Consider the following 17064-nt stretch of genomic DNA (forward strand, 5'->3'; position numbering starts at 1 on the left):
ACATCCAGAAGAAATTTAGCTTCTTCAAATTAGAGCTGAGGGTCTGAGACATGCTAACAGCCTTTCCCTCCAGGTTAGATAAAACTTGATTGGTAACTTAGCAGAGAGAGCCCTACTTTCTTCGCCAAACCTTCTTGGACTAGAGTTTCCATTAAACTGCGCAGGGCAGGTGGTGAGATGGAAGGAAAAGGGGTAAGATCAGATCAGATGCTAAAGACTCTGGTTTTAGTAGATTTTCTTGAATAAGTATTATCTCATTTTCTGTGGGCTCTTAGGAAAAATTCCAGAGACTTCAAATAATTGTGACTTATTGGATTTTTTTTTTGAAATTTGCAAGTAACTTCTCATCCTGCTACCTAAGAAGTGGAATGCCTCCAGGGATGGTGTTCTTAACCAAAATGCTATAATGTATACTTCAAATTTGCTAGTTGTCACATGACAGTCACCACACTTTTACAATTTTCGGTTTATTTTATATGACATCCACTGGAAAATTTTCTAAGCCACAGTTGTCTTTTACCTGGATCCCTGAACCAAACTTTACTATTTATTGACTTTTGCAAAGGGGCCCTCTTCAGACATTGCTACTAAAGCTGCTACAGGAGCTTGCCATCAACCCTCTTCTCTCCTTGCTGTAAGTGCCTGCCAGTAGTGCCTCTTATCAATCTTACTCTCCCAGCCTCTAGGGGGCAGACACTCAAAGACTGAGGCCTCAGGAAAACTTGACCTTCTGTGAGGGTTCAAAATGCTGAAGGTCTCCAAATAGCAAAAACTTGGACAATGTCCTTAGCAAAAAACTTAGCCCAATGACAATGCAATTTTAAGACTATTATTATCAGTATTTTCTTAGTTGTGTATGAAGTCTTTTTAAAGCTAACCTAAAACCAAACAGTTTCTGAGAGACAATATAATTGACACACATTTAGATTAACTTATCTATACCGTTTATAATTTGGAGACTTTTTTTTTTTGTTTTGCTTTATTTTGTTTGGTACTAGGTGTTGCTGTTCATTTTTCCTTTAGAAGCATAAGCTTCACGAGCAGGAAAGTTGTTGTGGTTTTTATTAGCTGGTTTTCAAATTATTTTAACAGTGACTAGGCCTAAAAGTCATGATTCTGCAGTTTAGGTTTGCTTGTCTGTTTTAGGCTTTTAAAAATAATTTCCCTAAAAAATCTAAAGATTGATGACTATGATTAATTATGCTTGCATAATCACTCATGCTTTTTTTTTCTTTAGTTAATTTACACATCATTTTTTTCCCCACTGCAGATATAATAACATCTTATATTTAGAAACACTCTGTACTTTACTAACTGCTTTCACATAACTTAATCTCATAACAACCCTGTGTGGCCAGGTTTATTATTTCTCTTTTATACACAGAAAAACTGAGGTTCACAATAGCTCTTTGGTTTCTATAAGCTCAATGATCTTTTAAGTAGAAAAACTAAAACTTGAACTGATATATATTGATAATATGTATAGTACTCTTTGCAATATATGTCAAATGCTTTTTTAGTATGAATGTGTTAAAGTGAGGAGACTAGGTAAAGAAAAGGTAACAAAGTAGATTGAAGTAGTTCCAGTAAGAAAGTTAATTCCATATTATTTCCATTTTTGTTAAATGGTATATCCAGAATAAACTAAGTATGTTGCTTGAACTTACACTGATGTACAGTGTAAGGTCTTTATCTTTTACATAGTTACTATATCTAACTGTCATACTTGTTTGTGTACAGTAGGTCCTTGGGTTATGTGGTAGATCTGTTCCTATGGTGATGTAATGCGATTTTCGCTGTAAGTTGGAACCCACCTACATAAGCACCTATGTCACTCACATGGAGCACACCCACAGCAGTAATGAAGTGAGACAGTAAAATAAATAAATAAATAATAAAAAATAAATAAAAAATAAAAGAAAGGTAACAATTTCTGACCTTTACTTGTGGTAAATAAACAATAAAAAAACATAAAGTACATATGTACATATGTTGAAATTATGGAACGTTTTTTTTTTATAAATAAGTGGAAGATGGCAACGTAACCAGGAAATGCTATACATAGAGTCTGACGTAACCCCAGGAACTGCCTGTATTGTAAAAAGTGAGAACCTGTTGCCTACATGTTTCTTAATGTGAAAAAAATTGAATTTACTTTTACCTGTATTTAACATAAGCAGGTTAAGTTTTAAAAATTAATCCAAGAGAAGAGGTAGGTTCTTTTCTTCTATTTAAATTGCTGTTTGTTTGAAGATCATGATATACACAATTGTACTCTAATTTACTCTTTCCCCCATTTATTTATTTCCCTGATTTTGTCTAATTCTATGCTTTCCACGGAATGTGGGGACATGAATTATGAAATATCAGCCCACATGGAAATGAAAATATTGTGGAACAAAGGGCAAACAACGACGACTAAGACCCAGAGAATATTAAAATATTTCTGTAGTACTTGTAAGCTCTCATCAAGTGTGGCCTTATTTAGTAATAATGATTCTTGATAGTTTGAATTAAAAGCTTTCTACTTTGCCTGGAAAGCACATAGCTATTTGAACACATTGTGAGGCAGGATGTAGGATGAGGAAACCGAGACAGGCAGCTGAACAAACTGGCCCAGCAATTTACAGCAGACACAGAAGGTCACCTCCCTAAAAATCACATCGAGGCCTCAGTTATATTTCAGCACCAGGCCCAGAGAAGCAGCAAAACCAGGTGGGTGACATCATGACCAGCTGCATTGAATAATGACCCACTGCTCTAGTGCTGACCAATTAATTGAGACCATGACCCTAAAAGGGCACACTTGGAAAAACTGATGAGTATTGAGATCCTCCCCTAAACTCCCAGACTTTAAAATCCCTCCAAACAAAGGGCCCAGAACCGTATCTCCTTCCTCGGAGCATGCCAGAGCCTTTTCCTCCCACCTCTTCTCTTCCCCACAGGCACGCGTCTTCTAAAGTCCAAAGGTTCCCACCAGACTTGCAATCAAGCGAGCAGTGGGCATCAAGCAGCTCACCCTGAGCTAATCCCCTGAACCTGTCACCAACACCCACTTTTCTCTAACTTCCCGATGAGCCAAAGCAACTCTGCCTAGGTTCTCTCCTGTTACTTCTTATATCTTAAGCTCTTCCTTGTTTCGCTATCTCCAGCTCTAATAAACATACTCTCAGTCACCTGGACTCATTTTGTGAAATCTTTCTTGCATGAAGTGAAGAACCCACATACTACCAGCTGGTCCTAGGCAAATCCTCTCAGGGCCAGGTCCCTTTCCAGCAACAATTGTGAATGGTGAAGTTATTTTCTAATATCAACTATGTCAAAAGACTTAATAATTGAATGATCCTTTGGCATCTCTCTTGGAAATTTGAACTTAATAGATGGAAATCAAAGAATGAAAAATCCTAAGAGCACTTAGCTAGGCATAGTCTTGCATCTAGTTCTTATTTTTGTAATCACATACAGAATTATTTCTTTCCTCCTTTCCCACCTCACTTTTTTTCCCCCTTCTCTTTCTCTCTCCCCCCACCTCCCCTTCTTTAATTAAAAAAAAATTTACTGACCTACTTCTATGTACCAGGCATTATAAGTGAGAACCAACTTTGTATTTTATTAGTACTTATAGTTTAGATGGGGAGTCTAACAGTAACACTAGATAGATAGATAGATAGATAGATAGATAGATAGATAGATAGATAGATATAGCCTAAGCCACTGGTTGACATTCGACTGGTTGACCCAGCTCAACACAGGAACTGCCCCCTGGTGGTCAGTGTGCTCCCACAGGGGGAGTGCAGCTCAGTTGACTGATGGGCGCCAGACACCGGGTTTATGGCTGATGAGCACAGCTGCAGTGGTGCCTGCAGCTGAACAGTAATAAGCCTACTGAGTGGTGGCGGCAGGTGCAGTGGGGTGGGGATGACAGGGGTGGCGTGGAACCCGGCCTGGGCTCAGGCTCCTCCCCAGTGGCCTACTGCTTGGCACACTACTACATCCCTCGGGGGTGTTGGACTGCTGGTTTCAGCCAATCTCCACAGACCAGGCTGAGGGACCCCACCAGTGCACAAATCCATGCACGGGGCCTCTAGTTATTATATAAAAAGGAGAGTTACAGAGAAAAATTTAATTAAATTATAAGAAATTAAAATTGAACTGTCCTGTAAACCTATGAAGATCACAAAAAGACTAGTATCTGTTCTCTCTCTCTCTCTCTCTCTCTCTCTCTCTCTCTCTCTCTCTTTCTCTCTCTCTCTGCCTCTCTCTCTTTCAACTTTATCTTTCTTTCCCAGCCTTTCCAAAATATATTTAATTCTCATGCCTTCAAACACAGGTCCTATTTTCAGATAGAGAACTGAAATAGTTCTATAAAATGGTTTATGTGGAATGCCTTGAAAGCAGGAATTATATTTTATTTATCTTTGCCTCTTTGAGATTTAGCACAATGCGTATCTTATAATATATGCTCAATAAATAGTTTATGAATCAAGGCTAATAGTTTAGTGTGTACTATAGAACACTGTTCTACCTTTCTATGATCTTAGATAACATGTATATTGTCACAAGGAAATAAGATCTGCTAAAAAAAATTCCAAGAAGACTAATAAGCGAGAAATGTTTTAGAAAAAGGAAATTACTTTTAAAGTAACTCAGTAGGCATCTTCCTGCTACACCTTTCCTGTGGTGAGTTGCTTGAGGAAACTTGCCTTTCTCTCAACACATAGTTTGCGCTTTATGTTGAATTAGTTTAAAGTAAGCTGCTTTTGTGTACTTTTTACTTTTATCTTTCTATGACCCTAGTGACAATTTCAGGTTAGAAAGTAATCTTTTCATTGCTATTACTCTCCTTTAAAAAAAATGCTTTCATTTCCTACTGTTATCTCTTTTCTTTTGGATATATTCTTTTAAGTAGTCTGTCTTTTTATGATGGATTCTTGCCCAGTTTTATTGAATTTAACTTTCCAGGAATATCCATTAACTTAATTAATTTTGTGAAAATACCATCCATACATTATTTAATCTAAAATGTTTTCAATTATAAAATGCACAATGATTTTACCTACCACTAATAAAAAACAAACAAACAAAATACTGCCAATTATAATAGCTAGGAGATATCAACTGAAAGGTGCATCCTGATTGCAGAAATGTTAAAATATGAAAAACTGTATGCTTTGAATTTATAAAATATAGAACAATTACCCCCACAGTTTTGCCATAAATTTCCAATAACATGGTATATATATATTTATACAAAATTAATTACTTTTATGATACTTTTAAGAAAAGGGATACTGTGCTGTATATTTAATGTACAACAATGACTTTATATGTTTTCAAAAATATTCTGAAAACTTTAAAAGATATGCTGCTAGAATGGACTCCCAAAAATCAGATCTTTGTCTATTTTGTATGTACCCCAAGTACCTACACGGAGATACAATAAATATTTCTTATGTGAATTTGTGAGTGAATTCATGCTTTATTAGAAATGCCATGTATCTGTTTGAAGCAAAACCCAATGAAACAAACAGGGATTACTAATTACTGAGCTCTCTAAATGCCAGCTTATGTTTTTCAGATATCTTTTACTTCTTAAAGTATAGCATCTCACGCCTGCCTCTGTTTTCTCTTTTTTTGCCAACTTCTTTACATTTTGTAAGTATTAAATTATTAGGAAGATGTTTATAATTCAGTGATGTTTCCATTAATGCCTTGTGAATTGCCATGAAAAACAGGTAAGTGACACAATTCATCCTTTATGACTATCCATACATGTCCACTTAGAAAGTTAAAAGGGAAAAAAAAATAACCTTAAAAACTGCCTTGTAGTAATATATTTAATCTACTTGTCAATAAACAAGTAGAGATCAGTAGGCCAAATATGGAAACAAGTAATTTAACAGTGGGACCACATTTGTAGGGTCTGGTTTTATTCTTTTTCTTGCTTGTCCTCCATTTCTAAGACATTTCTGTGGCTTTGGTGATGGTTCATTACAAAGTTATTCTTATGTGACAGATGCCATTTAGAAAAATCTTCCTTAACCGATCCAATAACATTTGCAATCTCAATAGTTATATCATATTTAATGTAAGCCTAATACAAATTCATTCTGATTTCAAAGGCAGAATATCCCAGTAGCTAAGGACATAGTCTCTAGAACTAGGATCTCTGCACTTGCAATTTATCTCTGGCTCTTGCTAGTTATATGGACATGGAAAGTTAGTTTATTCTTTTGCGCCCATTTTCACCCTTCTCATGTAATTTGTCTCCCTCTTATTTATTTTGTGTAAAGGATTAAATTAGTTAGCACTTGTAAAATTCTTAACAGGTCAGGTCGAATACTAGATGCTGGTTTTGGTTTCTCTGTTTTTCTCTCCAGACCGAGTGTGTCCTTCACTGTCCTACTCTGTGACCTGGGAGACTGACCTTCATGGACTTCATTACTTGGACCCTCTTGCCCTTTGATTTACAGTTGGATTTGCAGCTGGAGACAATGAAAGGAGATGAAAAGACAAGAAGGAATGACCCCTCCCCCATTTTCCCTGATTATGGTTTTGGCATTATCTTTCTCTACCCTCTTTCTATACCAAAGGTCCCAGCTACGATGTTGTGGCCTATTTCCTATGGTCTAGCAACTTCCTATGTTGTAGCAACTGCCAGGTATGTTACTATTGCTCCCTCCGGATGCCCCATCAGACACCAGGTTTGTCAAGGCTTGCTGTGTATCTGGGCCCTGGCACTTCAACATCCCTTGCTGATTTTCTTTACCGTATTTATGTTCTCTGTTAATAATTCCTTTACTCAACTATTGTCAATCAACCCTTTGAGTGTACCATCTATTTGCTCCTGGGATCATAGACAATATAGTGCTGGATTATTTAGTTTAAGATAAATATTATATTATTTTCTTCAAGTCAATGAAATATCATTAACAGTGATATCATTAGGAGTTGCAAATCTTAAAGAAAATTGATTTTATTAACCTGTGTCATGGGCAGCATAACTTTCCTAAGAATTAAAGCAGTCGTGTGTGTGTGTGTGTGTGTGTGTGTGTGTGTGTGTTTAGAATTGGGACTTGACTGCAGCCAGAACGAAATAAAGGCTACATGTGGTCCTTCCCCTCTATTTCTCCCTTTTCAAGCATTGGAATCCATAAGGGCACTGTTTGAGTGGCCAAATCAAGCCAAATATAGAACAGATAGGAGTTTCCAAATTTAGTGGGCACTTTGGAGTTGCTGGGTGGGTTGAGTGATCCTTAGTGTTGGGTGGAAGAAGCTTACAAGACCATGTAACTAAGAGCTAGACCTGAAAGGTGCTTGTAGGAATAATTAAGAAGGTCATGGCTAGTTTCCATTCAAGTAGGAATTACAGGAAGAACCAGGTAGCCTGAAAAATTACCAAGTACAGTGGCTGTATGCTGTGGGACTGTAATAAGTGTAACAGCCTTTTACTCAGTTGGGCACCTAATTGATAAATCTATATTGCTTCACAGAGGACTTGGAGGAAACAGATTGTTTCTATAATTCCATCTACAAACCGTATTCTGGATCTGTGCATGGCTGAGCTTGCAGGAAACAGAGAGCATTATGAATCATAAAGGTGAGTCTGGGGCATAGAGTAGAGGCATTAACACTGTATGAAGAAATACCATTTCTTGTGTAAAAAAGCAATGGTTTTGTTCAGCCTGAAAAGGAATTTAAAATAATTGGCTTTCCCAATATAACCCACTTTCATCTTATTCAGAGTTAAGTATTTCCAACTCAGAAGTCAAGTAAAATCCTATAAATATGTCAATCCTCACACTTATCACAATAGGAGTACAGAGATTACAATATGATGTTAAGAGGAGGTTACGAGATCGGAAGTCAGACTTCCTGGATTTGAATTCCAACTCTTTGCTACTTGCTCTCCATGTAATTTTCCACATTTTTTTCAACCTCCTCCTGTCTCATTTTCCTCTACCACATTCTTGAGATCATAATACTAACTATTTATTGGAAATACTGTGAGAACTGAATAAGTTTATACGTACAAATGAATTAGTAGAATATGTACCACGTAATAAACATTTAATACAACTTACCTTTATTGTTATATGTGTCTCTCCCCAAGCAGATTATATACCTACCTTGAGATATGAATCTATACTAATAAAAGGATAATATGCTAATTAGACCAAATAGACCGGACATCTTCCAGACAAAGCTGCAGTGGCTGCGAGGGCTGAGAAGGGCCAGCAGCCATGGTGGCCAACAGTGGCAGCAGCAGAGGGGTGATGCGGGTGGCCCATTCCCTGATCTGCCTGGTTGCCTCCTGCAGAGGGAGGCCAGACTGTGGCTTAGGGCTGCTCCTCAGGACATCCCCTGAGGGCTCCAACACTGTGAGAGTGGGCATGCCTGATTGAGGGATTCCCACCCACAAGTGCACAAATTTTCATGCACCTGGCCTCTAGTATACTTATAGGATGGATACTACCATAGGTATTATTGATCACCAAGTCTATCATACGGTAAATACTAACCATTTGCTTAATAACTAAACAAGGATAACTTGCCTAAAAATATGAATCCCAAAGACAAAAGTAAAGCATATATATTGTCTTTTTACTTCAGTTGTCACTTGGATTTGCCTATTAACACTAGAGAAGCGATGTTAATAGTTTACTGCACTTTGAATTTCTGTGTATTTTTCCCCAGTATTAACACATCAATGCAAATGCATATCTATACCCTAGGGTACATATAGCAGCACTTTCACATTTAAGTTTTGATTTTGTTTGTTCATAGTTTAATTATTTGCCAAAAAAGTGAAAATCATATTAAAACAACAACCAATAATAAGTTATAGTCTTCAATAAGGGAGGTGGTAAACTACACAATTATATTCTTTTATAAAGAATATCACAGAATTTATTTTATACCATGAAATTATAGTGAGTCTACTTAATTTGTACTAACCAATGTACAAAGGTCAGCCAATGCTGTTAAAAACTCCAATAAATATCCAATTAGCATCAACCTATAAAAAAGACAGTTTGCTTCTCCTGTTTATTAATTCTGCAATTGTTTTAGTCTATAAGGAATACTTTTCCACATATCATTAAAAAACAAGGAGGGTTTCCCGAAGGAAAAAAAGTTAAGAACTATGGACTGTTAGGTTTCAAATTGTACCATAAAGTAGCACAAGGCCAACCTCATTGAAATAACCAGGGAGAGCACATGCCTTCGTGCTTTACGGCATTTACACAAGTGCCGATTTGAAAATTTTACTGTTGAAGAATAATTCTGTTACTACCTTATTTTATGGTTATTCTGGGAGAAAATAATTCATAAATTAATATCATTTATTATTTATTGGTTTTTCTAACAGGTAAATGGAATTACAGTACAGGTTTCATAAGTATAACCCATTTAATATTCACAGAATCACTGGATAAGAGTTTAAAGACAAAATAATATTTATTTCATTCATTAGTTTACCCAGTAATTGGCACTGAGCTTGAATACTGTTGATAATCAATACATATTTATTAAACCATTGGATGGCCTTTCCTTTGAAGTAGGTCCTTACTGGAAAAGTGTTGACTTAGTCTATTGCTAAAGTTTAAGTATTACTGAATGCACAACTTTGATCAAATCAACCTTCAGCACAATTACCTACATTTCTGCCTACTATAAGGTTTCAGTGAGAGAATGCCTGAGGGACACCTTCTCTTTATCATGTGTAAGAAACTGTAGAAGGAGGGAATTCAAGCCTAGCATGTTTATGAACGTTGCTGACAAAAAGTAGTGCAATTAAAAGAAGAGCCTGCAAAAATCCAATTCTGATCCACATAAATTGAAGGCTAGAAAACATAACCATTGAAATATTTTAGAAAGAGCAGAGCCAGTATTTGCTGCAGCTCTTTTAAGATTCTGACATCAGTTAATAAATCACAAAGAAACGAAGAATAAATTAACCTCTAGAAACCAAAACCACAAGGCGCAGGTCAGACTTACCAGCACGGTCACCACACGGAGGACCACTCCGCGCATGTTATTCTCCAGTTTCTTGTCAGTCAGTGACCCATTCAGCCCTGTGACAGGATTCCAGCACCCAAGCTGAAAGATCAAATAGCTTGGTCACTTTTCTGCCTGAAGAACAATCCCATCTCCTATGTATAGACTCTCCAGAGAACTTGGTAATATAATAGATCTTAGAATAACTGATATAGGAAGGGTCCTTTGCAGGTTTTCTTTTTTACTAGCAAATGAGCAATCAAAAATTTCCTGTGTTTAAATATCATCACATGGCATATGACCAGACCAGACATGCTACAGGAGACTAGTTGAAGATATCTGGCTTCATGAGAAGTTATAAACACACCAAGAACAATCTTAGCAATACACTAATTGGAAAAATAATAGTGCATACAATTCTAGCATGTTACTTCTAATAGATCAATTATAGCACGTTAGATTTTTAAAAAAAATAATTTCAGTGGTTTTAATTACATCTTACACTGCTTTTATTGGGGAAAAAAAAGAAGATTTTTTTAAAAATCTATTTTATTGATTTTTGTACAGAGAGGAAGGGAGAGAGATAGAGAGTTAGAAACATCGATGAGAGAGAGTCATCGATCAGCTGCCTCTTGCACACCCCCTACTGGGGATATGCCCGCAACCAAGGTACATGCCCTTGACCGGAATCGAACCCGGGTCCCTTCAGTCCCCAAGCCGACGCTCTATCCATTGAGCCAAACCGGTTTCAGCACAAGAAGATTTTTTAATGTGGCTAAAATTATTACTGCTTTTATTTGAGGAAAAATCGTGTATATTGTTTTGTTGATTTCAAATACTCACAGTGCATAAAACAATATAATTTGCCTTTTTTGTCAGTGCTATCAATTTACTTGGGCAATTTTGGCAGCAGCCTTTCCCTTAGTCTTGCCATGATTCACTGCTCTTTACTCTTCAAAATACTAGTTTAATTTTACATCTTCATGTAGATTTTATCTCTTGTAATATCAAAATCTGAGGACTACCAGCTTTAAAATTACTACCTATAAATCACAACAGGATAAAAATGGATGACTCTCAACTCAGAAATAAAAAGAAAAGAGAGATGTGGTGACATGAACGAGCAGATAACTGCTCAAGAAGCAAAGCTGCAAAGAGAACGTTGTAATGTATATCTTGGGAAGAAATGTCATGCCATTAATCCTGATGCCAGCTCCATGAGCTTTCACATTTGGATGCTTTAAAAATGTGACCAACCTTTAGTCATATGCAGAGACTGTTTGGATTAACTGAGTAGTTTATAGGGGCACATAGTGATTTGTGCTGCTTCCTTGTAAAGACTGTGATTTATTTCCTTGTATTGCATTTTGTTTGTGGTTTTCAAAGTCAGCAATACACTGGCAACTATTCCTCACAAATAAATGCTTTAGGTGCTTTCTATTAAAACTCTAGTTTCTCTTTGAACTCCCCAAAAAGAGTTTAATTAAGAAAACTAAAGTGTATATATAATACAGGGGGGGGCAAAATGGGATTTACAGTTGTTTGTATGAGAAATAATACAATCATATATATATATATATATGCCTAAACTGCCAAACAATGGGTTGGCAGGTTATGATGTGCACTGACCACCAGGGGACAGACATTCAACGCACAGGATTGGGCTCCCTCCTGTCTGAATCAGGCCTGCGGGGATTGGGCTTAAACCAGCTATCCGACATCCCCAAGGAGTTCCAGATTGCAAACCGGTGCAGGCCAGGCTGAGGGACCCCACTGGTGCATGAATCCGTACACCAGACTTCTAGTTAATAAATAATAATGCAAGAATAAACTCTGTGTTTTACATATTCACAACTATAAACCTACTTTTACCCTACCTGTCTATCTTAAGAGAAGGGGATCTCACAATATAAACAAAAAGTAAGCATTTTTCTTATTAAAATAATTTGGAAAATGCTGCTGATTTGTTGATTTCAACTGTAAAAACACATTAAACTCATACAATGCTATATCATTCTTTGTTACACAAAATGTCTAATTATAACAGATCCAATTAGCAAATCCAAATGTGTTGAAAATCTAATTATCAGAGATATTGTAGTCATCTTGCCAATGTTAAAAACTTACAAAATTTCTTTTGAGCTTTTGTTCTCTTCTGAGGTCAACCAAATTCTATCCTCAATTATATTCCTTGTATTAACTTTTTCTAATTACGTTTTTAAGATTTTATTTTCCTAGACCAAATAGTATTCATAAAAAATGTGATCTACAATTTTGAGAGGAGCTAAATTTTTAATGTGCTATCCATTTGATCATTATAGTACTTATTTCTAAGCTGAATGAATAGTTTTTACTACATCATCTTGTTCAGAGATAAATATGTCTACTAGTAAGTTGCCAAAGTAAACAGAGAAATCCATTTTTTTTTATCCCTTTGAGGGTTTTTTTCCTTAAAGCTCTGTAAATTTATTGTCAGTTTGCCCAAATAAATGACACATATTAGAGCCAAACTTGACCACAGTATTCCGGCGTACTGTCAGAATATTTACCACTGGAATAAATAAAACTTGCTGAGCAGTTTGTTTCAGCAATGCTCTGGACAAACATCTTAAAAATGTATAATTTTAAGCTTATTAATTCTATCCTCCCTTCAACATAACTAAATATAGCCAATGGTTTAAAAATTTTAAAATACTCTAGAATTGGGGGGTTTGAACCAACAATAATAAAAATGTGATTGAAGTAGGTAAAGTAGGTGGATATATCTTGTCTTCAGGCCTAGGCAATGACTTTAAACATTATTTGTACCATAGGTGATGTTTCTTCCCTCTCTTTTTATTTTATTCCCATTGATTCTTCCAGTGGTCATGTCTTGACCAACCACACCCATCTCTTTGGACCTTTGGAGAACTGTTTTCTCTGTTTAATCCTAGACAAGTGTTCCAAATGATCCAACATTTTCATGACTCTTTCTGGTTGAGCAATTGCTAATGATAACTCTAATACTTAATGTTAGCAGAATGTTAGCTGTGGACAGCAAAAACTAAGATTTTCAGAGACTAAATTTTGAGGAATAGAAAGTTTAAGATACAAATTCTCTGGAAAACTAGAAATAAAATATATCTACTCATCGGATATCAACAATGGGTATAACAAAAATGTATAAAGGAAGTAAATACTTATTTTCTATATAGAATAGAACAATTATTTTTACAGTTTTTGTAATACTTTCTATATGCCAGCCATGGTGCTAAACTCTTCATACAAGACTTAATTTAAGCCTCAAAAAAGTTTATGAGAAGGTACTGTTATCATTATCCTACCTAATAAGAAAAACATGTAAATTGACTGCACTTTTGCTGTGCCACAAGCTCCGCCCACCAGCCAATCAGGGCGAGTATGCAAATTAACCCAACCAAGATGGTGGTTGATTTGCATATCCAGGCCAGAGTGAAGACTGAAGAGGTGTAGAAAGAAGCCAAGTGCTGTGGAAAAGCAAGCAAGCAGGTTGGGGGAGAAGGAAGGGAAACAGGCAGGGCAGTGACCCAGCAGGAAGCCCTATTGCAGGAATCTTCCTGCAAGAGGCATCTAGTTATATTATAAGCATTGAAACTAAGTACTCAACTAAGGTCACATATCTGCTAGGAGAGAAAACTAGGATTTAAACTAGTGCTTCTTAAAATTCAGACTCAGTGGTTTTAATTGTGGTGCTGTTCTATAGTTTAAAAATTATTTTTGTCAACATGATCTATTTAAGGTAAGCAAAGAAGGTATTATTCTTATTTTATTGTCAAGAAAACAAACTCAGAACTGTTAAATGGCTGGCTCAATATAATAGCTAATGAATTCAAACTTTGGTAATACAATTTAAAAGGCAAAATCACTATCATCATTATTTTTATAAAACTTATTGTGACATATTCACAGTGCCTAGAGCCTTGCTGATACTAATTTGCTTTTCAGAACCACCCTATGAGAAAGGTATCATTACTATTTCACTGAAGGGGCAGCTAGGTATCAAGAGGTTCTGTCTGCTCTTTCTACTGGGATATATTTTATGAAGAGGCATTTAATAAAATAAGGAGAGTAGTAGAAAATGAAGTGGACAGGATATTCTGAAAAATATTTCTGGAAATCTCTACTTTGTGTGATCAAATTTGTAAATATAAACATGGCACATTCTTTATTTACTCTAAGGCCTGACAGTGTTCCTCAAAATGTATACCAAAGGCCAAAGATGAAGTAAACAGCAGGAACACATGAGGAAATGTTAATTATCCACACCTTTTTGAAAGATTTCTCAAGTTTTAAGATTCTTTAATTTCTGTTCATATCCATTCACCTCCCAGAGGTTCACTTCAAGCTGTTCTGTTTGATTGTAATAACTCTTCCTCCAACGATAGGCAATAAAAATGAGTTCACATAGATCCAAATAGAGTTTGTATCTACAATGGGTCGTATTCCTTGCAGCATAGCAAGATTGACAGGCATGGCGTTTGATAAAAACTAGAATTTCACTTAGGTTCAAGTGTGAGGCTTATCTAACAACTTTCCTGGTTCCACTGTTTGAAATTTCATTAACTTGGCTTCCCTGGCTATGTGAAGAAGGTTATTTTTGTCTGGTTGTGTTGTTGTTTTTCTTTCTGTCTTCTACTGTTTTAAACAAAGAAGCCAAAGACTAATAAAGAAAATGCACACAGACTCTCCCAATATTATTATTCAGTTGAGTTCTTTCTAAGGAAATAATAATAGAGTGGCACCTGCAGCACAGGATATTTCCAGAAAGTCATACTGCTGATGGCAAAAGTAGATTCACTGTCTTCCAGGGTCTGACAATCCAGAGAAAATTTAGAAGGGATACAACGACTTAAAAAAAATTAAATTTCCATTCAATTAAAGTATATTGATTTCCTATAGTATGTTCTGGTTATTGCTTAAAGTCATCTTCAGAGCTTAAAAATGCTTAATGCTTTAATTATCCCCTTCATTGGAGCTTGAGCAATAATAATCTTGTAGCTTTCTGTTAAAATCAATGTAATATCTTGTGTTCAACAAACTGGTTGATGTATTTGCAAGAGAATAGTAGTATGCTCTTAACATTACATGTTATGTCATTAGTAAATGCTCACGTTTTAGATGTTTACTTTTTTTCCCCCTCCAATGTTTTCACTTTCCATTTGTCCAGGGGCTTTAAAGGATGATGTTTGACTTACATCCCTATTTTTCAGCCAGTGTTACAATGTCAAAAAAGAGCTGAACTGTTCCACTTTAATTTTACGCTCAATAGCCTGTTGGCTTTAATAACAGGAGACAAGAGAGCTCTTAATTGGACTCCAAATGGAATTCCCTACATTTATTAGCTTGGATTCATATGGAACAAACGAAGCCTAGCCATAGCACCAAATCTCCAGCCTCAGGACACAAGTATCCACTGCCTGAGGGCTGTGTGCTCCCAGCAACTACATTTCCTTTACTTGCTTTCTCCGCCTTCAAAGGAAAAGGAGGAACAACAAAGGCATAGGCAATGGAGCTCAGAGTCAACTATTTAGAAATACACAGCTGTTATTTGGTAGATATTGCTTCTGTAATGGATTTTAAGTATAAAAAAACACATATGGCAGGTTGACTCCAAAACACAATTTATAGAGTTAAATTGGAATGGTGTCCTCTTGGATTTGTATAGGAGTGTAGGGTGCCAGGAAACCCTCTAATAATAATTTTCTGTATGGAATTTCCACCTGCAAAATCAATTCACTTTGTCAGACTTGCTCCCTAGGGGGTGATTATTCCTACAGTTTGGTCATTACCATGAAGTAGTGGCTGTTCTTTAGATTATGTGCAATAGCATTAGCACTAGAGTTTTCCTCAGGATAAAATGTCTTTGACAGTCAGGGGGAAAAAATCTCCTGCTTCAACCATTTATATTTTCCTGTACTACTGCTAAAAACAAACAACCCTTCGTTGTATATAATAATGTACAAGATGCACTTAAGTTATTTCCACAAATAAAGAATATAAACAAGAGAAGCACAAAGGTGTTGCTTCCTATATATGAAAACTACTCAAAGTTCTTATGCGGCCTAGTAGCCACTCTCAGTTATCAACTGGTATTTAACTGATTTAACGATATTTTTTATTCTTATGTTTTCTCTTCTTTTATAATTATTCTTGGTGCAAAATTACTATCCTGTGTAATAAAAGCCCAGCAACCAAATGGCAGAATGACCACAATAACTAGTCGCTATGATGCACACTGACCACCAGGAGGCAGATGCTCAATGCAGGAGCTGCCCCCTGGTGGTCAGTGCACTACCACAGGGGGAGTGCTGCTGGACTGACTGGGATGAGCTGCTGCTCCTGCTGTGAACCGCAGGCTGATGAGCAGGAATCTGGGCTGTGATCATCACCTCTTCCCCCCATGTTCCTCCTCCTCGTTCCCTGCCACCTCCTTCAGATGCCCGCAGGCCATGCAGTGCTGCTGTTGGGCTTTCAGGGCTGACCCGAGGTTGGGAGGTGGGTTTGTGGCTGCCATGGGACTGAGGCCTACCCTATCACCCTCTCAGTGCTGTTGTCCCTGGGCTTGGCCCTGACCGGGTCTCTGGAGGGGCGAGTACTCCAGCTCCACGGAAGATGCTGGACCAGAGAGCAGCCACTCAGAGGGCGGGTCCACAGCAACTTGGATGACTGGAATGAGCAGTGCTCCCACAGCAGGCTAATCCCCACAGGCCATGCCCCCCACCAGTGCACGAATCCTGTGCACTGGGCTTCTAGTTACCCTATATTTAGAGGTAATATATTGTTGTGTTTAAGATCAGGAACTACAAAACCAGACTACTTAGTCTGATGCTGCTGGGCAGGCATGTGATGTTGGGCCTCAGTTTCCTCACCTCTCAAGTGGGAATATAAAAAGTGACTTCCTCACAGGGCTGGTGGGAGTGTTAACTGGCTTAATATATGTTTAGACATGTTCTTGGTACATAAAAACTAAAGAGGTGATCATTATTATTCCTACACAATCAGTATTTTGCTCTTTACTCAGCCTTACCACCTGGGAGCCACTAGTTT

The 17064-nt window shown here is 36.9% G+C and overlaps 1 protein-coding gene across 1 annotated transcript in view; it reads right to left on the reverse strand.

Annotated features, from left to right (window-relative positions):
• GRID2 (glutamate ionotropic receptor delta type subunit 2) overlaps nucleotides 1-17064 on the reverse strand; it is a 1250164-nt gene that overhangs the window by 337728 nt on the left and 895372 nt on the right. The window contains exon 9 of the mRNA XM_084897107.1: nucleotides 10000-10101. Within this exon, the coding sequence (XP_084753233.1) occupies nucleotides 10000-10101 (102 nt within the window). The remainder of the gene's footprint in view (nucleotides 1-9999; nucleotides 10102-17064) is intronic.

This window comes from Pipistrellus hanaki (assembly GCF_964339955.1).
Source record: "Pipistrellus hanaki genome assembly, chromosome: 1".
Classification (NCBI taxonomy): domain Eukaryota; kingdom Metazoa; phylum Chordata; class Mammalia; order Chiroptera; family Vespertilionidae; genus Pipistrellus; species Pipistrellus hanaki.